Below are 27,887 nucleotides of genomic sequence, written 5' to 3'. Positions count from 1 at the left end.
AGTCAGAATGGTTCCATGTCAACATGAAAGGACATCTACAGTGGAATGCCCCAGGAATCCATGCTGGGTCCTGTGATGTCTAATATTTTTATCAAAGACTTGGACGACGGCATAAATGGCTTGTTTATTAAATTAGCAAATGGTACAAAGCTGGGAAGGAGAGCTAACATTAGATAACGGACTCAGAATTAAGATGGATTTTGACAGACTGGAACATTGGGCTCAATCTAATAACATGAAATTAACTAGGGAGAAATGGTAAGTCTCACATTTGGGTCACAAAAAAATCAAATTCACAAGTACAAGATAGGGGAGAAGTGGCTGGATAGCAGTTTCCCCAAAAGGCCCTGGGGGCCTTCGTGGATTGCAGGCTCAATATGAAAGGACAGTGTAAAAAAAAAAAAGCTAATTCAATCTTGGGCTACATCAGGCGAGGCATGGTTTCTAGAACTAGGGAGGTGATGGTCTAACTGTTCTCTGCCCGGGTCAGACTGAATCTAAAATTGCAAAATTGACAGAAGATGACAGGAAAAGGGAGAGGGGTGTACACTTACCACATAGGAAAGACATTAGGCTAAACAGTGTCTAGAGAAGGCAGACTAGGATGGCAGATGTCTCATGGTCCTGCTGGACCAGAATCAGGTGAAGGAAGTGGACATGTTGAATCTGCAATAGAGGATCTTGAGAGTTGTTTGAAAACCTGCCCTTAGGCTTATTTTATTTACCCCCAGAAGGCAGAACTAGAATGTGAAGTGAGGCCAGAAGGTGGGCTGGAGCCCCATTCTGGAAGGACTTAAATGCCAAAGCACTGTAGGTTTGGGAGGAAGAAGAAAGGGGCCCAGTCAGACCTAATCCTCCAGGAGATGATGTGGTAGCTGGGCCCAGTGGGGAAATTGGAAGAAACAGAGAGATAGGCAACGAGGGCTCCAACAGAGCTGGCAGTTCTGTAAATGGAGAAATGGGATGGATAGGAGGGATGGTGTGGAGGAAGAATCAGCAGGAAATCTAGGAACCTATTGGGTGTGTGGGATGTGAAAGAGAGGGAACAGTGAAGGATGGATGATGGTCGTGTTCAATTCAGGAATCATGCTGGCAGGTAAACTAATAAACAGTCAAACCTTGGCTTCAGGAAATGAGTGAGAAGATTTTGAAACTTTAAAAAATATTACTTCCACACCATCTTTTCAGTCACAAACTGAATCCCAAAAATGAAAAATCCCCAAAATGATAAATCATACAACACAGCAGGAAGTCACTTTGGATGTATTTTGTACCCCACCCCCCCACCCCCTTACCTTCTGTCTTCGAACCAAGGCAGAAGAGCAAGAAGGACTAGGCAATGGGGGTTAAGTGACTTACCCAGGCTCACACAGCTAGGAAGAAGTCTTTTTAAACACTATAAATTAGAATGGGAAGCTATTGGGGGTATCTCCAAAGTCTCAGTGCAGTCTTAGGATACCAAAGCCTGGACTGCACTCAGACTTTTGGGACCCCTGGTATACTCCACAGACATCAATAGCATCAGTGGTCCAGCTCAGAAACTTACAGACATGACTCAAATGGCCTGCATGAGCAGGCAGCCTTCTTTCTCAATCAGTATACATACCTTGGCTTCAATCTGTCTGTAACAAGAGACACCATAAACCGTCATTCCATTTCCATTTCGGGGAGGCAGGTGGAAAAACACGGTATCTGAGAGATATACAGATAAATTCACTTAGATAAACTGTCTTCAATTTGGAAGGACTTGTGATGAAAAATGCCCCCCACCTCCAAAGAAAGAATTTATGGAGTCTGAACGCATGAAACAGACACTTTAAACTTCCTTCTTCTTCTTTTTGGAGATTACATTTTCTTTTGCAGCATGGCTGATATGAAAATGTTTTGTATGACTACATATATAATCTATATCAAATTGGCTGCCTTCTTTTGGGGGGTGGTGGAGAGTTAAACTGGAACCTAAGCATTTTCCAAAAAGAATGTTAATATTTTTTTCTTCATCTGTAATTGAGAAAAAATAAAACTTAAATATAGAAAAATTGTCTTAAAAAGCATGAGATGATGTTCTATGTCATTATCATGCCTAAGACCCTAAACCCCAAACATCATCGGAACTCTTATTAAACTGCATTTCTAGCAGCTTTTATGATAACTGAATTTCTCACTTCAGTTTAAGTAAGTACACCCCACCACAAAGCCTTCGAAGAGCCAGATCACCACAGGTTAAAGATTTGGCACAATTTGTAAATAATTTTCCATATTTAATAATGTTATTTGGAATTAAAGCAAAGAGATTGAAATTCAGTCTTTTGAAACTGGAATCTGCTGTGAAAAATGCTCATTAAGTTGGGAAAGTGCTTGGAGCTGGTGCGCTGTGATTATTGTCAGCATCACGTTCATGGCCTTTCTCATTTCTCAGTACAATGACAGCCCTTGGCGTGAGCCACTCAACAAGGCTGTGATTACAGCCCTCCCCACCGTGACCTCGGGCTTCAAAGAAAGGAAAAATAGCTTTTCCTCACAAAAAGGTTGGGGCCCCTGACAGGAGAAGGTGGGAGGTGGGAGGCAGAGGGGGAGGGGAAGAAAGCAAACCAGCATGTGCGTCCACTTATGGCTTTTGAGCTGTGAGCAAAGGGAGGGGAGGGGGAGGGGGAGAAACAGTGGTGGTGATGGGGGGGGGGGTTTAAGCCAGGATATTGGCTTCCTCAACTCCTCTTCTCCCCTTCCTCTCCCTGCTGGCTCCGTTAAAGGGTTATATAGTAGAAAATGGCAAAAGTGACTAGTGAACATCAGAAATGTCCATGAGCCCAACAATTCAGGAACAACCTACTCTTGAAAAGAGGGCAATTCTTAACTTTGGGGCTGTTTTTACCTCAGACCAATTGTCCAGGAAAATGGCTGCTCTTTGGTTTAGTTTACGCCCCTCCCCCCCCAAAAAGCAAAACAGCCCAATGTCTCTCAGGATGGGGAGGACTCCAAAAGGTCTGGTCTCCCCCAGGGGGAGTGGACACCAGAGGCCCTCCAGAGCCCTTCACTAATCCCTGGGGCCAAAAGACCAGGGCCATGTGTCCTGCTGCTGGGGAGATGCCCTTCTGCATCTGTCTTGGGTCTTGGGCCACAGACACCAACTGTACCTGGTCTCAAGCCTTTCCCAACTGGTCAGCAAGCCCTGTCACAGTCCTCATGGGAAGCCTGCAGTGATGGCTTTAACTAACATACTCTTCCAAGTTCTCCTGTTGACCCCCTTTCCTCCACCCCATGGAAGTGGCCATAAAATGAAAACTAGATCGAGTCAGAGGTATCACCCCACACCCATGAGAGAGAAAGCCTCGGGGGAAGGGAGCCTGGTGTCAGGAGAGGGGGCTCCTTTGGCCCCATATCTCATCCCTACCATGTATTCCACTCTCCCCAGCCCAGCTGAAAACCAGCTGTGCCAGGAGGGGGTCAGGAGAAGTGTGTAATCTGTTCTTTGTGCCCCAGCACCTGACACAGCTCCTTGCCCACAGCAGAAAGCAAAGAAATATTTGTTGAACTGAATCAACACATTTAGGAGGCTGCGGTAAGGACTAGCAGAGGGTGGAGGAGGGGCTGTAAGGATTGTCTGAAAATTTTATAATACAGTTCAAGAGTAATTACAAAAAACCGGGGCTAAAACATAAATATCTTTCTTAGGTAGGGATAGAAATTTTGCCCAGCATGTTCCCTAGATGCCATGTGCAGCAAAAGCTTAAAAGGAAGGAGAGGAGGCTGGAGAAAATAATGACTAGGGAAATGGCTCAGCCACCCTGTGGCTGCCTCCCCGCCCCCCACATTCACAGCAGCCGCAGGGCCCAGGGACGTAGGAGTGGTTCCAAAGCAGCCTTTGTTCCTTCGAGGCCTCAGAAGCACAAATCAAGGAATTGCTACTCCCTGGTTAGGTGGATTAACACTTGGCACAGTCTGGGCTCAGATCCTGGAGGAGTTCACAGGCCTCCTCCCACAGCCAGGGAACTTCTTAGGAAACATTTCGGCCTTGTGGGCCTCTTGGGCAGCTTCTCCAGCACTGGGACAATCTCCTACTGCTCTAATGCAGGCTGTCCCTTTTTCTTACCTTCCTGATAGTTGTGGGCTCCATCTGGCAAGGCAAGGAAAGGTAAATACTTCCACTCTTCAGGTAAAGTGTTGCTGTCATGTCCTTCTCCTGCAATCAGGGGAGGATACGAGAATTCAACCTAAAAGATGAAAAGATCCTGTTAGCCAAAGGATATCTGGGCAGACTGAGAGGGCATTAATTAAGTGCTAGCTATGTGCTAGGAGGCTTAGCAAATGGAGTGCCAGCCCTGCAGTCTGGAGGACTTGAGCTTGGGCCTCAGACACTCCACTAGCTGTATGACCCTGGGTAAGTCACTTAATCCTGCTGGCCTCAGTTTCTTCATCTTTAAAATGAGCTGGAAAAGGAGATGGCTGGCTGGTCCAGTACCTTTGCCAAGAAAGCCCCAAAAGGGGTCATGAAGACTAATTGATTAAACAACAATAACAAAATGTGCCAGGTTCTGTGGAAGGGAAAGAGCACAACCAGGAAAGGAAGGGAAGCAAGAAGAAACCAAAGGAAAACACAACAGATGTGACTGGAGAGTGACAGATCATCCAAAGCATCTGTTTCCAGGGGTGCCTAGGAGTTAGGGCACCACAGCCCCCTCTCCTGCTTTGGTAGTGCACTCACAAACCTTTGTGGCTGAATGCTAACTCCTCTCTAGGCATCAGCAGTGATCTTTGCCCCAAAGAAGCTCATCATCTAATGGGGAGAGATTGTGTCACTGAGGCCCTCTGGTTCTCCAAGTTAGTGAGGTGGCAATCAGGGAGCCATTAACAACAAAAGAGGAGGGGACCACCATCAGTTTCCTGGGATTGTCAAGAGAAAGGTACAGGGAGAGGAGATGGGAGAAGGGAGAGACAGACGTACACCCTGCTGCCACCTGAACAGACATATTTCCCTCTCTTGGCTGGAGGGTTGGTCAGCCACTGTGATTCCAAGAGGAGTACTCTGGGATGTCAGGATGTAGAAACAGACAGGGGAAGGGGATGCTAGCTAGCCTGGGCACAAAGGAACAGGAGTGAGGGGGCAATCAGTCATAGAAGCAGAGAGAGATAGTCAGACCAGTGGGGATGAATTCTGCAGACCAATTTTGATGTTAGAGCAGAAGAACAAGGCAGGTCCATGCTCAGGCTCAGGTCCTTGCCCCAGAGGGTACCTGGGCACATGCAGTGGGAGGTTGGAAGTGCAGGTGCCTGTTTCAGCCTGAGGTCATGGGGTGGAGGCTAGTACCCTTCCAGGGTACACAGAGATAGGAGCGTACCATCAGCCTGTCTGGCACAGCTTAACTGAATTAGGAGCAGGGCTGAGCTTGCCTCCAGGCTCCTGTAGCCATGAGTGCCAGAAAGCAGAGCACCTTCTGGGTTCAAAGGAACAGAGGGAACAAGAGTCACAAAAACAATCATGCTATGTGCTCCATCAACCCTGGGTTGGCTCTGTATTTTCATTCTCCAATGTGGGCATTCCCTCATCCACTGAGGTTTTGTGGCTGCTCTCAATGTGGGAGCCATGGGCACGACAGAGGTGGGTCCCCAGCCAGCCTTCAGGAGCTCCTTCAAAAACAGGAGAATGATCAGACAGAAGCAGGACACATTGTAACTTTCACTAAAAATGATCACCTTCTGGGGCACAAAGTTAAAAAGAAAATTCAGAAAGGGCCTGACTTGAACTACCAGATGAAGAAAGGATGGACCGCTCCAGGCTAAAAAGGACTAAAAAACAAATCCTAGGAGAACAATTCAGAGAAATGCTAGTGGGAGGCAGAGGATAGAGGCCTTCACAGTTTTGGTATTTCACTAGTAGAGGGAGTTTTTGGTGACTAAGCTCCCTCTGCCAATGGTATCTCTCCCCTTTGGGCCTCTGCAAAAGCTGTGCCCTCTGTCTGGAATGCCTCACTTCCTCCTTTCTATCAATGGCAGTGCCCTACTCCAGGAAATTACTTTGCATATAGTTTGTATTTGATTTTCTAGACACACATTTCCTCCCAGTAGAATATAAAGTTGCTAGAGGGTGGGGACTGCTTTCTATCCCTAGAACCTGGCACAAAGCCTGGCATAAGGCAGGAACCTTAATAAACGCTTCTTCACTTGAATTCTGCCCCTTCTATTTCTAGAATGCTGCATAAAATGTTAGTTAATAAACACTGATTAAGCCCCTACTATGTGCCAGGCTTGGGTCTCTAGTGACTAAGCCCTGGAAATACAAATCCAGATGTTGTCTTCAAAGAGCTGCCAGTCTACTGGGGGAGCCGACACAAACAATACTATATATGAAAGAGTCAGTCTAAATGGCAGGTATAGGAAGTAAAGGGGCTCAGGAAAGACTTCCTGTGCCATAGAGGGGTCAAACATGCACGTGGCCTACAACACTCCCTAGAATCACATTAAAATGTCACTGGGATATTCTAAATCATCTAATTAAATAAAATAAAAAAAACATCACTGGGAAATACAAAACAAAATAAATAAAAGGATGATAAAACAAGGTAACATTACATTTTAAAATTATGGCACTGTGCAGCCCACAGATGTTTTTTGGTATGTAGTGGTACCCTGACCCCTTCTTTCTAGGTTAAGACACCACTGAAGGAGGAGGTGGGGTAGGAGCTGAGACCTAAAGGAAGCTGAAGAGGAGGGACGGTGTGCCAGCCTCAGCCCAGGGGACAGCCAGGGAAAATGTCCAGAGGCCAAGGAGTAGCCAAGAATATCCAAGAGTACATGGGAGGGGAGGGATGGAAGGTAAGAGATAGGGATCTTCAGCCTCCTACATCCATATTCACTGTATCTCCCTATAGAAATACAGCAGACCCAAACTCATGGAATGAAGGCAAAGCAGCACCCAAAGGCACACTGGATCATTAATCCCTTGTATTAACAAGGACAGTAGAAAAAAGAAAATCAATGAGGTGAGTTGCCAGTTAAGGATGTTGGGAAATGAACAAATTAAAGAACCCAAAGCAAATGAGAGACTGGTAGAATTAAAGGAGAAATGAAAAAGATGGGAACTAAACTAATCAAAGAGCTGGGTAATTTAAAAAAAGGATCAATAAAATGAATAATGCCTAAGCAAATTTAATCAAAAAGGAAAGAAAACCAACCATATGACCAAAATCCCAAACAAGACAGGGCAGATCACAACAAATGAAGATTTTTCTTCAAACTGATAAAATATATTCTTGCAAAACCAAGAGTCATTGTCTGTTATGGAAGAACATGAGAGGTTGTCCTGCTAAGGAAGCAGGGCTTTCATTCTCAACATTACTATTTAAACAGAATTTTTTAAAATGCTGACTATAGCAATTAGGGGAAAAGAAGAAATTTCAGAAATAACTAAAGCCTATGAAGAAGCTTAACCCCCCCATACCCTAACAATTGGCTGTAAATGATAGGCTGGTTTATTTAACCTCTGTAAATAACAGCAATGCAGGTATTAAGTTGGGCAGTCAGATTTTGAACCCAATTCTTCTGACTCCAAATCTGCTTTTTTCCATTTTACAATTCTGATAAATGGCTTCAGCAAAAATATTTTGATAGAGAATACACAAAATCATTTGTATTTCTATGTATCCTTCACAAGAAGATGCTTATAAAAAGAGAAATGCCGTTAACAGATTACAAAGCAAATCAAAGTCTTAGATGCTGTCCTAGCCTCATAGATTGACACAACACTTATATGACTTACACAGAGACAACTATTACAGAAGTCAAACATAAATAAAGGAAAAATTAGATAATTGGAAAGAGAGTGAATGTGCATGAATAAGGAAAGCCAACACTATACATGGCAAGCAATCCCAATCCAATTACTGCCTGGAGGATTCATAGTAGAATGAGTGAGAAGAAAGCACCACCACACATTCTCCTCTCAGCACCTGGCTTTACCATCTTGCCATCATCCTCATTTTCAGTCATTTCACACATCTAACCCCTTGCCATGCTTTCATGTCTCTCCTTCTACACCATCTCTGGCCTCTGTCCATCTATCCCATCTCTCTTCTCACACAGATACCACCTTAGCTCATCGCACCCTCATCATCTCTCAACTGGAACATTCCAAGAGACGCTAAGTCCTCCTACTCTACACAGGTGCCAAAGTGATTTCCCTAAAGCTAGGAACTGCCCCGGTCAGGCCCATTCTCAGTAAACCCCAGGGGATTCCTATTGTCTCTAGGGTCAGAAAATCTTCTCAATAGATTTAGCAAAAGGAATTCACAAAAATCAGCAGTATTTTGATATAATAAAACCCAAGCTATAATAATAGAAAGATAAGCCCATTCCAAACAATTACAAAATGCATAAAACATTTAGGAGTCAATCTACCAAAGGATACTCAATAATTGAATAGATTAGATTACAAACTATCCCTTAAAGAAATGAAGAAAGATGTAAACAAATGAAGGAAAAGTCATTGTTCATGGCTAGGCATACCAATGAAGACAAATTAAAATACTATTAAAGCTAATTTATACATTTAATGCTATATCTAACTACCAGAGAGATACTGTTCAGTTTTAAATAAAATAATAACATATTTATTTAGAAGGACAAAAGTCCTAGAATATCAAGGGAAATACTGAAAAAAGGTAGAGATGCAGGGGAAATTAGGGTTAGCTCTAAAACTATATTAAAAAGCATCAATCATTAAAATAATTTAATATTGGTTAAAAAAAAAAGCAGATGGAACAACCTAGATAAGAATCAGAGATCATGGAACTCAATAACTCAGTTTTTGATAAAACTGAAAACATAAATAACCTAGGAAAGAAATCAGTATATGATAAGAATGGCTAAGGAAATTGGAAAGCAGTGTGGCATAAATGGAGAATTAAGAGAAACAGATAAACCCCAAGTAATTCTTCAATAGATAAGTGATAACTGTATGCACAAATAATTTTCAAAGGACAAACTGTCTTCTATTAATAACCATATAAAAGAATACTCTAAATAACTAAAAATAAGAGAAATGCAAATCAAAATAACACTAATGTTTTACTTCAGACTGAGCAAATTGGCAAAGATAGTTAAAAGAGGGGAAGTCAATGCAAGAGGCTTGTGAAGAAGAGGGCCCACTATTGAATTGTTGGTGAAATTGAGAATTATTACAACCATTCTGGACAGCAACCTAGAATTATGCAAACAAGGTGCCTAAACTAAACCCTTCTACTCCAAGGAAGGCATTGACAAGGAAAGCTCTGAGGGCACCAACATATTTATGCTACGCTTTTTGTGATAGCAAAGAGCTGGAAACAAAGCTGATGCCCATCAACTGGGAGTAATAAATCATGGTATATAAATGTCATGGAATACGACCATGCTACAGAGACAACAGAGACAATGACTACAGAGAAGCATGAGATGATTTTCATGACCTGATACAAAGTAAAGAAACCTGGAAAACAACATGTACAATGATGGTAACAACATAAATAGGAAAAAAAACAAAACAAACTATGAAAATCGAATGTGTCCAAATAACTGAGCAACAGTATCTGAAGGGTCTTCTCTGCAGCAGTGGGGCAGGGGCTGCATGAATACTTCACATCACCTCTACCACATTTGCTCAGTGTGTTTATTGGTTTTACAGAATTCTTTCCCACTTCTATGTTCTTAAGTGATTACAGATTAATGTTCTTTCCAGGCAATCATGGGCAGTCCCAGGGCCTGTGGTAAAACTCTGGAAATTGAGCAGTTTAATGGATGGGTTCTCAAGGAAATTTTGAGGTCTGTGCAGGAACTTGTCATCTGTGAGTTTATGAAAATTAGGGAGCTTCTGATGTTTACTTCTCTCTTGCTAGGACTAAAGAATGACAGCTAGCACTTCTATGGTATGCTTTGCAAAGATTAGTGTATGTTATCTTCACAACAGCCCTGGGAGGTGCTATTATCATGTCCATTTTACAGATGGGGAAACTGAAGCAGAAACACAGATAAGTGTGAGGACCAGGATCTGAATCTAGCTCATCCTGATTGCAGGTACTGGGCACTATTCTGTGAGTATTCCATTTTTATAGCCTACTGTGATGTGGCACACAATGCCTACCATTTCCTTGTATAATCTGCCCTCAATAAATCTGGGCCTCTTAAAGGCAATCCTTCTGTAAGTTCCAAACTTCTATTATAACCTGTCACACAGGGGAGGAATTCAGTGTGTTCTGTTCAGCTCTGGAGAGTTGGAGAAGCAACAGGTGGAAGCTGCAAAGAGACAAATCTCAGTTCAATGAATTGAGGAAAAACTTCCTGAAATGGAAAATGGAATGCTTTGGGAGGTAGAGGTTTCTCCCTCCTTAGAAGTCTTCGAGCAAGGGCATGGATTGGATAAACTGAATTTCTAACTAGACTAGTTTTTCAGAAATCCAAGATCATAGAACCTTAGGGAAGGAATTTCTCAATAAAAAAAGGTTGGACTCATTGGCTCAGCAATACGTCTACAAGGCCTATTCTCCAAAAAGATGAAAGAATGATGAAAAGGGTCATCATTATATTTCTAGTAATTCTTTGTAGTGGCAACAAACTAGAAAACTAAAGGGTTGTCCATTGCTTGGGAAGTGGTTGAAAAAGTTATGGTATATAAATGGAATGGAATATTATTGTACTATAAGAAATGATGAAGTAATGATTTCAGAAAAAACTGGAGAGATTTGTATGAAGTGACGTAAGTGTCTAGAACCAGGAGAACAATGTCTACCATAATAATACAATTGTAAAGAGTGGGAAAACTGGATAGCAGCATAGCAAAAAAAGGCAGATTAAATTAATTAAAAACTACAATAAATTTCAAATGGATCAATAATTTAAGTATTTATAAAAGTAGAAAATTGGATGTCATTTGAATGATATATCTATTTCAATTGTAGGAAGGAGAAAAATTCTCAGCTGCTTAACAAGCAGAAGAAATGATAGAAGATAAAACAGATGGAGTTGATTATTTGAAAATAAAGATTATATATATATATATATATATATATGTAAAAGCAAGGCAAACAGAAAAAAGTAAAAAGCCTGGTGGTGGTATTAGAAATCCTATAAATTCAAATTGGCTATGGATAAATAAGAAAGATTTAGACATAGATTATTATCCCCCATGATTACAAGACAGTAGAGGAAGCTTTCCTGCCATTGGTTTAGGTCAAATTTGGGAACAAAAGTAGATCTCAGATGGGGCCAATTCTCCCAAATGAACAGACATATGAAATGCACTTCCCACTTCAATGTGATAGAATAGGAGAGTTTATTTTAAATAGAGAAACTTGGAGAAATGTTTTGCCCAGACCTAGGTATACTCTAGGAATAGTGATTTTCAAGGCTGGTGTCATAATGATAACCTGGGATCTCCGTTGTGATGAGGCAGGTGATGCTGGCTACTGGGAAGCATTATTTTCCTTTTCTATATGTTTATAGTATCCTTGAATTTTTTTCTGGAAATCGAAATTGAGTTCACTGGCCTCTGCCTATAGCTAACTCTTATCTTTATTTTCTGAAAACCTAGGGAGATGCCTTTCTTCTCTCAACTCTTCCATTCTCCTTGACCTTTGGAAGAACATCCCAGAGGGTTAGCAGTCAGATTGGCCAGTACTTTGAGTCTCTAGGATGTAGTGTTCTGGGACTGGGGACTTGGACTCATCAAGGACAGATCGATGCTCTCTAATAATATGTCCTTACTTAACTTGACTTTAAGCAACCAATTAGCCATTTTTATTCTGTCCTTGACAATCCAAATGTCGTTGTCCTTGGCAGAGAAAACATGCAAAATCGAGTTTTCTTTGGTATCCATCTCATCATCATCATCCCATCATCTTTCTTTGATCTTCCTTTTTCCTTTTCTATTTTGTTCAAGTTAAGATATACATTTCTAAGGAAAAAAATAACAATAATTTTCATTTCTAAAGGGCCTTAAGGGCAAGACTTTCTTGCTGTCCTGCTCTTTCCACTGAGACTTCACTGTCTATCATGTGTCTCATTAGCTCAGATTCTTTCAAGATGATAGCAAATCTGATCAATAAGCTGTACATATGGGAAGAGTCCCAAAGAGGGGTTCTCCTTCAATCCCAGGAAATATACATTTGAAAGGGTATCCTCCTTAGATCCTGCCTTTTGTTGCCTACTGGTAGGAATTTCAGTCCAGGTAGGGGAGAAAAGCAAAGCTCTGAATATTCTGGACAAGTGAGTTTTATAAGACCCAGTCCTTAGACCAGATGGTGTAGGTGGCAGTCCACGTTGCCTGTGAGAGAGGTTGGCCTTATATAAAAACCTCTTTTAAAGAAAAAACCTAATTACATCTTTAAAAAAGAGCTAGTATTCAGAATAGCCACACAGTCTATGACTTTGGGCAACTTTAAGGGAAGAAACAAAAAGATGCAAGTTGAAAAGCAATAGCTAAAAGATGTCAGTAGAAAAGTCTCAGAAATATTATTTCAGATTTTAGATACTAGGAATAATTTCAGAATATAAGCTCCAAATAATATTTTAAATAATAGTGGAGGTGAGAACAGGGTCTACTCATAATTATTAAGCACTGCTGGGGAGTTGAGTCTTTGGCCTAGAAAACTCTTCTCAAGTCTTTATGAAGGACTACATTGGGACTGTAGTGTGTGTTTAGACAGGCTAAAAGCTAGACATAAAAAGAAAAGGAAATTATACATAATAGAGATTTATAGTTGCAGATACAATCTTTTAAAGTTCTATGTATTTGGAAATACCCATTTTATTTGGTGTTTAAGTTTAGAAAAAGAAACTTTAAAAATGCTACAAAAATCAAAGTGATTATAAACTTATTCACACTATAGAATAAATCACCCAGAAGGCTTGAAATCTTTCTCTTCTTTCATAGCATTTGAGATTAAAGTCTTGAGACAAAAGGCAAGATGATCTAATCTAGGGGTTCTTACCATTTTTTACCTCTGGGATTCTGAGGAAACCCATTGATACCTTTTCACAATCACTTTTTTAAATGCATAAAATACAGACTTAATGTACTATGGAAACCAAATAGTATTGAAATATAGTTATCAAAATGTATATTTTTAATAAATAAACCCTTGCTTTCTAACTTAGAATCAATACTGTGTATTGGTTCCAAGGCGGAAGAGCAGTAAGGGCTACTAAACAATGGGGGTTAATTGACTTGTCTAGGGTCATACAGATGGGAAGTGTCTGAGGCTAGATTTTAACCCTAGGACCTGCCCTCTCTAGACCTGGCTCTTAATCTACTTGGCTGCCTCCCATCATCATCAACAACAACAACAACAATAACAATATATATATATAAACCTTCAAATAACTCTAAATTCAGAGACTCCAGTTTAAGAATTCCTGCTCGAAATGCAATGATCCAGGACAATTCTGAGGGACTTATGAGAAAGAATGCTATCCACACTCAGAGAAAGAACTGTGGGAGTAGAAACACAGAAGAAAAACATATGATCGATTGCATGGTTCAATGGGGATATGATTTGGGATGTAGACTAAACGATCACCCTAGTGCAAATATCAGTAATATGGAAATAGGTCTTGATCAATGACACATGTAAAACCCAGTGGAATTGCTGCGGGAGAGGAGAGAAAGGAAGGGAGGGAAAGAACATGAATTATGTAACCATGGAAAAATATTCTAAATTAATTAATTAAATTAATTTAATTAAAAAAAAAAAGACTGCTCCAATGGGAGAATTTGGGGTAATAGGAAGTTGGTCTGTAGGGGCAGTATTTGAAGGAATAGTAGGGTCTTTTCCAGTGTAAGCATTATGTTCCTGTAATGGATGATAGGTAACAGTGTTATGATTCTATCAGTATCTGGAAATGGTAAATTAGGCATACCTTTCCTCATCTTGGGTCTCATGCTTCTCTCTTTCCATAACTTCTCCATGGAGGTGCTATAGAAGCCCTTTCTCTAGGCCCAGCCTACTCAGTCTCTTTTGTAATGGACCCCTTGGGCAAAGGGCTAACTATGGATCTCTTCTCAGAATAAAGTTTTTAAGTGCAAAAAATCAAATACAGGGGATTACAAAGAAGACCAATTATACCGAAAGATGATTTCCCAAATATTTCATGAGACAAGTTTCCAGACCCCAAGCTGAGAAGCCCCTGGGGCTCTTGTCAAGAATAACATATTTTCCCAGTACCCCCATCTTTTAAAATCCTCTGTACATGGGGATCTGGGCTGTCCATGTGTGTCCCTGGTTCTGAGTTCATGACCCATTTTTTTCTAGTCCTGCATTAAAAATGTTTCCCCAGACTTCTTGTATGCGAATCACCTCAGGTAATGGGTGACAGGATGCAGACACCTGCGGTGTCTCTTCTTTGTCCTCTGAGTCACCCATGACTGTACTTCTTTGGAAATTATGGTTTTCATGATTCCAAGTCATACGATACAATCAGAATATTGTCCAAGCATTACTGACTCTTATAACATTAAAGCTGGATTGACCTTGGGAATCACAGGATCATAGATTTATTATTAATCATGCTTTTCCTGTAGAGAATGCTGGAGCCAGGGAGCGTTACCATTTGAAGGCAGTCTACAAACATGACAAATCTTTGTCTTCCTAGTTATCGCATCAAAAAGTTTACAAGGTCATGTACTAGCTAGAAGTGGTTTTGAGTCTCCAAAACAAATAGCCTTGCTTTGGTCCCCCATCCTCCTAAAAGCAGCCAATAAGAACCCATCAATTATCTGTCAATCCGCTATCCACACATATCTACAAATATATACATATCTCCAAGCACTGACTGCATTCTTTCTATTGCAGGGGGAATGAATAGCCTTGTCTCTTCCATATGGTAGGAAAAGCAGGCCAGCCAGTCAACAAATATCTGTTAGGTGCCTACTATGTTCCAGGCACTACACTAAGTGCTGGGTTAAGCTCTTTGAATATTGTAGTATTGTCCCCGAATGACTCCTTTGGTAGTGGGTGCAGGAATGAACTGGTAATAAAGGAAACTCATGAGCCTGGTTAGGGTAGACCCTTTCGGGGTGGTTCCTTTGACAGTGGGTGCCAGAATGGTTTGATAAGAAAGGACTCTGAGTAGCTCAGTGAGGTGTGGCCTCATCAGTGTGAGTTCGGTGAAACTGAAACTCACTGAACATTAGAGCCTTCAGAAGGTTGCCCCAAAAGCTTGCAAAGAGGGGTCAAGAACAAGACTGGAGACACACAGCAATATATCCCCACCTCATTTCAAAGGACGCGTCTAAGCAGGTGTAAAAGATTAAAGAAGGGGGAGGCAAATCTAATGAAAGGTTATAGTAAAAAAATTATTGCCAGAGGAAAAAAGGGTTAGGTTAAATTTGAATCACTGGATTCAAAACCAAGAGTAAAATCACTTCAAACAATCATTGTTAAATTCATGTGTGAACTAGTAAGTTATTTGAAACCTAATCCATGAACATTTCTGCAACAGTTACTAATACTGAAAAGATGGATGTCACCTTCACTAGCTGATCCAAATAAAAATGGAAAAAAAAATGATCAACGATGTTTGATTCCTATAATTCCCCATTACTTCCTCTTTTACAACACACCAAAATAATTTGAAGCTAAAAAATAAATATTGCCACAAACAGTTTCATCGCAACAAAACGGAACCAAATGACCTAATATCCTTCCTCTAGGGCAGTGGTTCTTAACCTTTCTAATACCGTGACCCCCCCAAATACAGTTCCTCATGTTGCGGTGACCCCAAACCAAAAAATGATTTTGGTGGCTACTTCAAAACTGTAATTTTGCTACAGTTATGATTTGGAATGTAAATACCTGATATGCATTCTGGATTCTCATTGCTACAAATTGAGAGGTGGAGAACCACTGCTCTAGGGTAAAAGCCTGGGAAAATGTGTTCATAATATAGAAATGTCTACGATGGTCCTTGTGTCCATAGAAAGGTACCATGCTAACTTATACAAATTAAAATTTTTTTAATTTACCAAGAAAAAATTTACCAAGAAAAGGTGAAAGACTTCAGCTACATTTTGTATATAAAAGTAGGTAGGAAGGAAAGATTTATAAGTACTTACTATGTGACCAAACACTGGACTAAGTGCTTTACAACGATTATCTATCTCACTGGATTCTCCTCACAACAATGTTGGGAGGTAGGTGCTCTTATTATCTTCAGCTTACAAATGAAGTAACTAAGGCAAAAGATTAACAGAATAGGAAAAAGAATACTTAAATAATCTTAAAATTATCATCTTAGAAAAAGAAATGGAACAAGCCACAAATGAGCTCCCCAAGAAAAAATCTCCAGGACCATATGGATTTATAAGTGAATTCTACCAAATATTCGAGGCATAGTTAATCCCGATTACTAAATAAACTACTGGAAAAAATAGGTAATAAAGGAGACCTATCAAATTCCTGATGGGACACAAATATGGCTTTAATACCCAAATCAGAAAGAGAGAAAACAGAGAAAGAAAGCTATAGACCAATTTCTTTAATGAATATTGATGCAAAAAGTTTAAATACAACACTAACAAGGAGATTATTCAAGTGAGATTTAAACCACAAATTCAAGGTTAAAAAAGCACAGGGATAAAAGGATCCTTTCTTAAAATCCTAAGTAGTATCTCTCTAAAACCAAGATCAAGCATTATGAGGATAAACTTGATGCCTTCCCAAGAAGATGAGGTGTGAAGAAGCAAGGATATCCATTATCATCACTATTATTCAATATTGTATTAAAAATGCTAGCCACAGCATTAAGACAAGAAAAAGAAAGTGAAGGAATAAAAACAGGTGACAAAACTTTTTTTTTTTGTTTTTCACTCTTTTTGGATGATATAATGGTATTCTTAGAGAACCCTAGAGAATCAACTAAGAAAACTAGTTGAGGGGCAGCTAGGTGGTCCGGTGGATAGAGAGCCAGGTCTGGAGATCAGAGGTCTTGGGTTCAAATTTGACCTTGGGTATTTCCTAGCTATGTGACCCTGGGCAAGTCACTTAACTACCAATACCTAGTCCTTACTGTTCTGTCTTGGAACTGCTACCTAGTATGGATTATAAAATAGAAGATTAGTGGGAAAAACCCCAAACTATTTGAAACAATTAACTAGCAAAAATTTCAGGATATAAAATAAACCCACATAAATTATCAGCATTTTTATAAACTACCAATAAAACCCAGCAGCAAAAGATAGAAAAATTCCATTTAAAATAATTGCAGAAAATATAAAATACAGGAAGTCTACCTGCCAAGATTACTCGAGGGACTATACAAACATAATTACAAAATACTTTTGACACAAATACAGATCTTAACAACCAGAGAAACATTAATTGCTCATGGGTAGGCTGAGCCAATATAACAAAAATGACATTTCTACCCGAGTTAATTTACTTATCCAGTGCCATGCTAATCAAAATAACAAAGAATTCTTTTACAGAGCCAGAAAAAATAATAAGAAAATCCATCTGGAAGAACAAAAGGTCAACTATCAAGGGAATTGATGAGAAAAATGTGAAGGAAAGCAGCCTAGCAGTTCCAGATTTCAAACTGTATTGTACAGTGTTAATCATCAAAACAATCTGGTACTGGCTAAGAAAGAAAGTAGTGGATCAGTGGAATAGATTAGGGATACAGTGCACAGGAGCAAATGATCACTATAATCTTTATTCATTTGTTTTCAGTTGTACCTAATTCTTTACAATCCCATTTAAGGTTTTCTTGGCAAAGATATTAGAGTGGCTTGCCATTTCCTTTTCTAGTTTATTTTACAAGTGAGGAACTGAGGCCAACAGGGTTAAGTGACTTCCCTGGAACACACAGCTAGTGACTGAGGCCATTTTTGAATTCAGGAAGATGAGTCTTCCTGACTCCAGGCATGATGCTCTAACCAAAGCACTGAACAGTTGCCTTAATCTAGTAAACTTAGTGTTTGAGAAACCCAAAGATCCAAGCTTTTGTGATAAGAACTCATCATTTGAAAAAATTGCTGGGAAAACTGGAAAGCAGTTTGGCAGAAACTAGGTATACCAAGATAAGGTTAAAATAGACAAATGATTTAGACATAAAGAGTGATATCAGGAAAGCATGATAGAATTTATAACCAAAAAGAGCTAGAGAGGATTATGGGAAGTAAAATAGATAATTTTGATCACATGAACTTAAAAAGTTTACACACAAAACTAATGTAGCCAAAATTAGAAGGAACTGTGAAATTTTTTTTTTTACAGTTTCTCTGATAAAGGCCTCCTTTTTTCAAATATACAGAGAACTGGGCCAAATTTATAAAAATAAGACTCATTACCTAGTTGACCGTTAAAGGATGTAAACAGGCAGTTTTTCAGAAGAAATCGAAGTCACATGAAAAAGTGCTCTAAATTACTATGGATTAGAAATGCAAATTAAAACAACCCTGAGGTATCATTTCACACCTGTCAGGTTGGCTAACAACAGAAAAGGAAAGTGACAAGTGCTAGAGGGATGTAGGATTGGGACACTAATGCACTGCTGGTGGAGTTATGAACTAGTTCAACCATTCTGGAGAAGAACTGTTGACCTATCAATACCACTACCAAGAGTGTATGTCAAAGAGATCAAAGAAAAGGGAAAAGGATCTATTTGTATAAAAATATTTATAGTAAAAATTTTTTTTTTGTGGTGGCAAACAAAGAATTGAAGGGATATCCATCAACTAGGGAATGACTGAACAAGTTGTGGCATATTACTGTGATGGAATATCACTGTGTTGTAAGGAATGACCAAGGGAATGGCTTCAGAAAAACCTGGAAGACTTACATGAACTGATTCTAAGTGAAGTGAGGAGAACCAGAAGAACATGATATACAGAAATAGCAATATTGTAAAGATGATCAAATGTGAAAGACTTATTTTGATCAATACAATGACTAACCTAGGACAATTCCAACGAATCCATAATGAAAAATGTTATTCACCTCTGGGGATAGAATTGATGAATACCAAATGACAATTAAAGCAAACTTTTAAAAAGTTTTTTTTTCTTGTTTTATTTTTTGTCCGTGTTCTTTTCTGCAATGTGACTAATATGAAAATGTTTTGTATGACTTCATACATATATATGCATATATATGTATATATAACTGATAAAAAAAAATTGCTTACCTTCTCAAGGAGTGGGGAGGGGCAGGAGGGAAGAATTTGGAACTCAAAAATTTTTTAAAAAGTCAAAAAATGTTTATTTGTAAATAGAAAATATTTAACAAAATAAATAAAACTATATTTTTAGAAAGTGAACAACAATTAAAATAACCAGGAGAGGCTAGCAAAGCGAAGGATGGTTTGGCCATTTCAGAACTCCTTTGGAATTAAATAGGAAAAGTGACCCAAAGCTTCCACTACTGGCCTAGAACCCAGGAGCTGCTCCAGAAAAATAAACAAAGACTTGTTCATAATGCCCGGGGAACAATGCTCTTCAGAACCAACAGCAGGAAGTGCTTGTCCAGTGACTAGAGAACTTCAGAATAAACTGATATGTGAGACTGAGAGGCCATCATGCGTTAAAAGGGCTGGCTGGATGCCAAGTGGTCAAGGAAAGGCAGGAGTTGCAGCACATCAGTTTTCACACTAAACTATCATAGGGAAAAAGGCATGTCTGTTTTTGGTAACAACAATGAGAAGTAGAGAGTTCTGGACCTGGAGTCAGGAAGACCAGGGTTCTAATCCTACCTCAGGCACTTACTAGCTGTGGGATCCTGAGAAAGTCACTTCCGAGATTTTCAAGTCAAGCCAAGCCAATATATTTCTTAAGAACCTACTTTGCTCTGAGCACTGTGCTTTTACACACTGATGACTCAAAGAAGGCAAAAGCAGTCCCTGCCTTCAGGGAGCTCCCAGTCGAAGGGGGAGACCCTTGCAAACATGATGCATAAACAAGATACATATGGGATAAATGGGAGCTAATCTAAGGAAGCACTAACACTAGGGTGGGGGTTGGGGGAAGGGTGGTAGTTAGGAGCTTCTTACAGAAGATGAAATTTGAGCTGGGACTTGAAGAAAGCCAAGGAAGCCAGGAGGTAGGGAGGAAAAGAGAGCCTTTCAGGCTTCTCAGGGGAAAGCCAAAGCAAATGTCTAGAACTGGAAGAAGGGACGAAGGAACACTGAGGAGATCTGCATCAATGGATTGAAGAGAATGAGGGAAGAATATGATGTAAGAAGCCTGGGAAGGTAGGAAGGGGTCAGAATAGGGAAGGGCTTTAAGGGCTAAGCACAGTTTTCTACTTGATCCTAGAGGTAATGGGGAACTACTGGAGTTTCCTAAATGGGAAAGTAACATCATCAGACTTTTGTTTTCAGAAGATCAATTTGACAGCTGAGTAGGGGCAGGGCTTATATAAGGGAGATGCTGAAAAAGACAAACAGTATCTGGCAACCAATTGATCAGATATGGGGAGTAAGAGAGGGAGCAGTGAAGGGTGACCAATATCTAGACTCCGAGTCTAGGTGCCTAGCAGGATAGTGGTACCTTCACAGTAATTGGGAAATAAGGCAGAGTGGACGGTTTTTAAGATGTCTATGAGCTATTCAGCTATAAAGACTCTTCTAACTCTCTCCACATCTGTTCTATTCATGATTTTACATTTTTGTCAATAATACTTTGTTGAAGGGTTTGCTTGTTTGGGTGCTTGTTGAATAATAATAAATTCAAAGTAAATGGGACAGGGAGTTAAGGCATAAGGAAGGTGACTATAAGATCATAGGCCTTTTCCTAACATTTGTTTTGAACAATTTCTTTTATCTCCCCATTAAGCAGATATACAAATCCTTCATAGATCTGAATCTCTTAATATTTTAAGTTAAGAAATTGTAGTTCAGTCAGATAATTAAACCATTCTTGTTATTTTTAAGCAATAAATTGTGTGTGTGTGTGTGTGTCTAGGGTGAGGTCAAATTATCAATATGACTGACTAAATCAAGATGATTATATTCCAGAAGCAGGATAGTAGAGTGGAAAGATTGATGGACTGGGAGAAGAGTTCTGTTCTCCCTCCCAACACTTGTGTGATCAGGGGCCAGTCTAGTCACTTAAACCTCTCAGTTTCCAGTTCATCATCTGTACAAAGTTGGTAACAATATCTGTTATCTCAAGGGGGTGGTTGTGAGGTTCAAACAAGATAATCTATAAAGTGTTTTGCAAGTTTTAAAAGCTCTTCTACTTGAGTCAGTTATAATTTAGAGTAGAACAGGAAATGGTCTTCTAATTTATGCCTAAGAAGCAAAAGCATAGCTGGTGGCCTGCCATCATGCCCAAAGAAGAACCATACGTTGAGGGCATGTCCAAGGCTCTCCTTCCCCCTATTATCCTTTACCTCTCTTTGTTTTCTCAGACAAACTCTTGGGAAAAGGCTGCCGATATTCCCTCCTTCCACTTCATCTCCATTTGCTCACATCTGAAACCTCTGAAAACAGGCTTCAGAACTTTTCTCTCTAAACTGAACAACTCTTCTGTCCAAGGTCACCAATGACTTCTTGATCACCATGTCCAAAAGGTCTTTTTTCCAGTGCTCTTCCTGACCTCTGCAGCATCGGACACGATTGCTTTCTTTTCCCTCGTTTTTGGGGGATAATGCTCTTGGGGGTTGGCCTCTTACTCCACCTTCTCAGGCTTCTTTGTTGGACCATTGTCTGTTTCTAGCCCCAACACTGAGTGCCTCTCCAAGTTCTGCCCTGAGTTTTTTTCTTATTCTCCTCTTTCTCTTGTTGAGCTCATCAGCTCCCATGAGGATTTCATCCTTATTTCTATTTGAATGACTCTCAGAGCTAAGTATCTACCTTCCTCTCTCCTGATTTCCAATTTCGTATTTACTGTCCTTCAATATTCTGCACCTCAGAACTCCTCCACTCTGGAGATCCTCTAGCCTTGGGTTCCACTCAGTTGAATAATGCCATAGGATGACAAAACTGCAGGTTTTCCAAGGACACTTTTAGGTTACTGCCTGATCTAACCCTAGCTCTCAATTTTAGTTTTGAAAAGCCAGGTGTGAGATACACAGAATTACCCACAAAGAATACACTTCCAACTTAATAGTATCCTATATGGCACTTATGAAAATTGTTTGGAGAACCGGTAAGGTTCTGGTTAATAATTAAACTATGATTATGGAAGTAGTTATGGAAAAAGGTATTTCCTCTGCCAACTACAGCTGTGAAACATTTTTGGGTCCCTTGGAAAGCCAACAGAAGGCACTGATAATGAAATTCTATAACTTTCCAAGCCACCATCCACACTGCATTGAATTAGGATTCAATGGATCCTGACCAGCCACTCATACCACACACTCTAAGGTTGATTTGCAAACTCATGCAAGTGATTCTTCCTTCTTTTTCCTGCCACAGTAAGGCCAAATGTAGTTACTGATACTGTCCCCCAACAACCCTGGGGGTGAGCCACTGCATCCATCTGAGGCCACCCAAGACCCACATGGTCTCCCTATCATTCTGAGCAGTGGCATCATGGGCAGCAAAACTCTGACGGTTATTCATTTGACAAATATTAGCCAAATGCTTGCTGGGAGAACTGGAAGTGGCCCCTGAGGCTGTTTGAATTCCAGCAGTAGCCAAATCTTTTCTGCCTGTTTCTTTTTCTGGTATGAGGCATTAAGTGTACATATTATTATCTTCAGTCTACAGATGAGGAGTGTGCTTGCACAAAGTGCTATATGAATTTTACAGTTTAGGCACTGACCAGGTACTGAGGAAGGCAAGAAAGGCAACACACACTGGGCTGGGGACCAAGAAACCCGGCTTCTAGTCCCAACGTTGCTACTAGTTCCCTCTAAAATTGCCAGGAACCCCAGCTCTGACTTTACCCTTTCCAGGTCTGTTGCCTCATCTATAACATGAAGGGGTTGGGCAGTTATCTTTCTAGCTCTAATATTCTTTGGATACAAATATTATTGAACAAACCCAGTTTTGACTTCAAGTAGCTCTACTGGAGGAAACCTTCCAGGTTATATCTAAGCCTTGCCTGGTAGAAAAGCCAGCACCAGAACCAATTCTCCTCCTCTTCCTCCAATGATCCTTATCTTGGTACCCCAACTCTAGATCTGTCTAATTCAGAGAGGCTGAACAGCACCAGGAGTCCAAGTTCCCAGGAGTCTGGGTTCTTTGTCTAACTCAGAAGGATAGTACTCAAGGGTGCTATGACATGATAACATCCAGTGATGCCCCAGCCCAGTGATTCATTGAGGTGAGAACTACATGCCAGCAGCTGGCCAGAGAGGAAGGTTCCAGAAATGGCCTAGGGAAAGGTTTTGCATCTGTTGGCCAAAGACCTGCTTGCCATGTTTGAAAAAATTCATCACCATGTTGGCCACAGAGTGATAGGTTTTTTCAGCTTTACCAACTCATAAAGACCATCTACTAATCTCTGCGGAGGGATTTGCAACTGGCAGCATGGGAAGGAAATTACCTTTTTGGAGTATTTAAGTATTTGTGTACATGGCTGTAGAAGTCACACAGAATAACAAGAGGCATTTGAAGTCAGGAAGACTATTCGAGTTCAAATCTTGCTTCTGATACTTCTTAGCTGTATAACTGGATAATTCACTTAACCTCATATATTTCAGAGAACTCTCTAGGGCTTACCTACTAAATGATCTATGCACTGTGATCTTTTTTGGTTGATGGGAGATTCCATACTAAGAGCTTCCCACACGAACTAAAGCATCATTTTCCCTTTAGATGGGCAGAACGTGCAACTAGCAATTTTTGTGCATGGGGAAAAGGAGAAAACAAATTCTTTCAAATGCTGCTCATAAGGCTAAAGGACAGTCTAGGGGAGAGCTTGGGCGAAGTTGCTAACTAGGTGCTAAACCCAGTGGTTTTCCACTACAGAGGTCTGTAGGTGTTAGCAATAACTGATAGCCATAGCCCTCTGGCAAAGGCCAGATCACCCATCTTACCATGATATGGGAATTTCTTCTCTAAAGTCCTCTCTGAAAGGTGAATTCAATTCAACTTGTACCAAAAGAGCAGGTTCAAAACTCATCTCATCAAAACACAGTAGAGGAGCACAGAAGTAGTCTAAGGCTTCTTTCAACAGGAGCTAACTCCCAACAGTATGTTTATCCCTGTCAAATGAGGGAGATGGACTGAAAGGCCTTAAGGTCCTTTCTAGGTCTAGATCTAAGATCCTATAATCTAAGTCTCAGTTTCTTCTTCTGTCAAATGAGAGGGCTGGGTTATAAATGGACACAAAAACAGCATTGAGCCTACAATGGTAGTTCTTTTCTTGCTGAAAAGAGATTAGCAGAATCAGAGCAGATAATATCCCTACCCCAACCTAGATCATATACACATACCCCCTCTCTCTCTACCATATATACACCATAAACACATACACAGCACCCCCACAACACACACACACACACACACACACACACACACACAGCTAAAGGTAATGGAACTTCCAGTTTCAGTCAGATTTGTAAGGGGATGCAGCAAAGGTATTCTTTGCTGTTTAATTCTAACTTTGCTAAAATGTTAGTGAGTGGTTATTACTTTGAAAGATTCCAGTTTTTGTGTATTTATGGGATTACTGGTTCCTGTTGATAGTTATTAAGCTTATAATAAAGATATTATTACAGACTATATTATTAGAAAGCTCAAGGTCTGAAAAGCTGGTCTCTAATGTAAATCCCCAGTTGTTTTCTATAAGCTCCCTGGCTATTATTGCCTGGAAGGTATCTTTGGGGCCATTTGGTTCACCTTCTTTGGGTAGGGGATCCTCCAGAAAGGAAAGTGACCTGCCCCAAAGTGTGAGGAGTCAGGCAGAGAAAGATTCAAGCCTAAGTCTTCTAATACAAAAACCATGGCTTCTCCCATTGGCTGGTTTGCTTTGCTTTCTATCTACCAAGCTGCCTTCCTGACTGTCTTCCCTCCAAATCTTAGTCCCTATTTGGGCCCTTGGTGCTATTCTCAAAATCCATGGATAGGGGGCAGGTGGGTGGCTCAGTGGATTAAGAGTCAGGTCTAGAGACGGGAGGTCCTAGGTTCAAATATGACCTTAGACACTTCCCAGCTGTGTGACCCTGGGCAAGTCACTTAACTCTCATTGCCTAGCTCTTACCCAAAACAAGGTATTGATTCCAAGATGGAAGGTAAGGGTTTAATTAAAAAAATAAAAAAAAGCCCATTGATATTATGCTGCCACTTCCTTCATAATAGCCCATATACTTTTTACTTAAAAGGACCCAGATGAGATGCCAGCTAGCTATTTGTACTCAAATGATTGTTAATCCATTTGTTAGCTCCTCTACTTAATACCCAAGGTGTCTTGGAGTATAGAACAAGCTGGACTTGCAACTAGGAGAGGCTTGGGTTCAAATCATACTTCTGACTTGGTGTACTGATGAACCTTCAATTTCCTTATCAGTGAAATGGGGAGAAAAGTACCAGTGAGGTTTAAACAAGGATAAATTTATAAAGGTTTTTTGCAAGCTGAAAGAGCAGTGTCAATTATTACTACCTTGTGACCTTGGATAGTTCACTTAGCCTCTGATGGAGCTAAAATAAGTCATCTCTATATCCAGGCCTCAATCTAGTAACACTGAGGATTTTTGGTAACAAAAATTCTTCCAAAATGTGCTTCACTATCTATCTAGAATTGTAAGCTTCTGTTCTTTCATTTCTGCCTTGTATCCCCTGTGCCTAGCACAATGTAAGGAACACAGCAGATAGTTAATAATGTTAGCTGAGTGATAAAGAAGTTTCTTCTCATGGAGGTAACTAGTGAGACTGGTTGGAGAGTCTCCCCTAGTCTTAATTTAGTGTACATTATGACTCTTTAGCTTTCTATCTCTTTTGATAAAGAATCTAATTTCTGATATTCCTCTACTGGTTTCCCAACTCAAACACTGTTGAGATAAAGAATTGCTAATTAAGTCAAAAATGTTTTCCTATTTGAAAATGATATACTTCAATGCCTCAATTACCTGTGATTGTCTTAGACAGACTTTTTCCCCCTCAAGGAAGACTGAGGTGAAGATTATTTAGTAGATAGTCTGGCAGAATTTAGTCACCAAAAAATTCACTCTCCTGGAATCAACCCTGTGATGAGCTTCTCCAAACTCTAGTGAATCTTGGCTTTAGAAAACAGAGAGAGCCTTCAGGACATCAAAGTGCCCCTACTCAAAAGCCTTTCGAACTGAACTAGAACAGTGCAAAATGCTGGAGAATCTATGGTGCCAATCACACCACAAAGAATAGAAAAGAAAAATTCTTCTATTATGCCTCATCATTGTGAAGGAAACACACCCTTAATGTCAACATACATTCAACAGGACCAAAGAAACCAACAATGTTAAGCCTAAGCAGCAACAACTGAAGTCCCACATAGCTGTTCAGCCACAGTGAGAGGCTCCAGATAAGAGCATAAAACCAGTGAAATTTAGGGATCCTACCTCCAGGGCCCTAGGGTATGCCTCATTAAGAAATCTGATATGGTCAAATCTAGACTCAGACACTTCCTAGCTGTGTGACCCTGGGCAAGTCACTTAACTCTCATTGCCCGGCCCTTACCACTCTTCGATCTTAGAACCAATACCCAGTATTGATTCTAAGATGGAAGATAAGGGTTTAAAAAAAGGTGGGGGGGGCAGTTAGGTGGCTCAGTGGCTTGAGAGGCAGGCTTGGAGGCTGGAGGCATAGGGTTTAAAGGTGGGGGGCAGCTGGCGGGTTGAGGGTTGAGAGTCAGGCTTAGAGAGGGGAGGTCTTCGGTTCAAATCTAAAGCCACTTCCTAGCTGGGTGTTTAAGTCACCTAACCCCCTGTGATCTGGCCCTTACACCTTTTCTGCCTTAAGCCGGAAAGCTGACGCTGCCTACCTGACACAGTTCTAGAAGCTTTCCAGTCTGCCCTCTCAGTTGGCTTTACCCCTAGATGAGGCCTCGGAGACCAAGCCCCGCATCTGATGGGGGCCACTGGGCCCAAACTCAGTCATCTAACTGCAGAAGTGAAATCGACGGCTATGAAGTGATAGAGCTGCAAAGCTCGGAGGGACCCCGCATTGGATGAGGGGTCACGGTGCGCTCTCGGTCTAACCAGCTTCCTGGGAGGCCTGTGGTCTCTGCTTTGTGCATGGGTCACGCTAGGGTTGCGGAGGGCCCAGCTCGCCAGCCTCCTTGTCCCCTTCGGGGGACGCCCTCCTCCCGGCCCCCCACTGGGTCTGCCGCAAGGAGTCTGCGCCGGTGCACACAGAAGGCGCTTAATAGATGCGGAGGAGGAAGTGAGCGGAAGCCGAGGGGCTGAGGGGAGACTCGGGGGCCAGAGGGGACGGACGAGAGGAGGGACGGGGAGACACGTGGGGCTGCCCACGTGGGGGGCTGCGCCCCTTCCCCACGCCCCTCCCCCGCTCACCTGGCAGCCCTTCTTGTGGTGGAAGCCCACCACCACGATGTGCAGCACGGGCCCTCGCGGGCCGCCGCCGCGCCCCCCGGCCTTCTCCATGGCTCACGGACCACCGGGGACGCCGAGGCAGCCCCCGTTAGGCCCACCCGCCGCTGCCGCCGTCGCCGCCGCCGCCGCCTCTCTGCTTCCGCCTTCGCGTCACCTGATCCCGCCCCACCCGGCCCCGCCCCGCCCCGCCCGGCCCAGCCCCCGCCGCCGGGGCGGCCTAGGGGCGTGGCCTTAGGAAAGGGGCATGGCCAGATGCGGGGGCGCCGCCCTGGAGCAGAGGCGTTCGGCTAGGAGCCGGGGGTGTGGCCTCTGTTGCCAGGGAGACCTGGCCTTGGGAGACGCTCAGGGAGGGGTGGGGCCTCCTCCTGTTTCTCTGGAGCCCCAAGACCTGGGTTCAGATCTCAGCTCTATTGCTTCCTAACTGGGTGGCCTTGGGCAAGTAGTCAC

General features: G+C 41.4%; 1 protein-coding gene across 1 annotated transcript in view; it reads right to left on the bottom strand.

The window, feature by feature from the left end:
- The window catches only part of AVL9 (AVL9 cell migration associated), a 67,528-nt gene extending 39,925 nt beyond the window's left edge, over window positions 1-27,603 (bottom strand). The window contains exons 1-3 of the mRNA XM_001376402.4: window positions 27,402-27,603; window positions 4,091-4,211; window positions 1,607-1,692 (exon numbers count right to left, since the gene is read on the bottom strand). Coding sequence (XP_001376439.1) covers window positions 1,607-1,692; window positions 4,091-4,211; window positions 27,402-27,491 — 297 coding nt within the window. The 5' untranslated portion in view covers window positions 27,492-27,603. The remainder of the gene's footprint in view (window positions 1-1,606; window positions 1,693-4,090; window positions 4,212-27,401) is intronic.
- Window positions 27,604-27,887: the final 284 nt, after the last annotated feature.

This window comes from Monodelphis domestica, chromosome 7 (assembly GCF_027887165.1).
Source record: "Monodelphis domestica isolate mMonDom1 chromosome 7, mMonDom1.pri, whole genome shotgun sequence".
NCBI classification, from domain to species: Eukaryota; Metazoa; Chordata; class Mammalia; order Didelphimorphia; family Didelphidae; genus Monodelphis; species Monodelphis domestica.
Note: the sequence above shows the minus strand (reverse complement) of the source record. Positions and strands in the feature narration are given on the sequence as shown.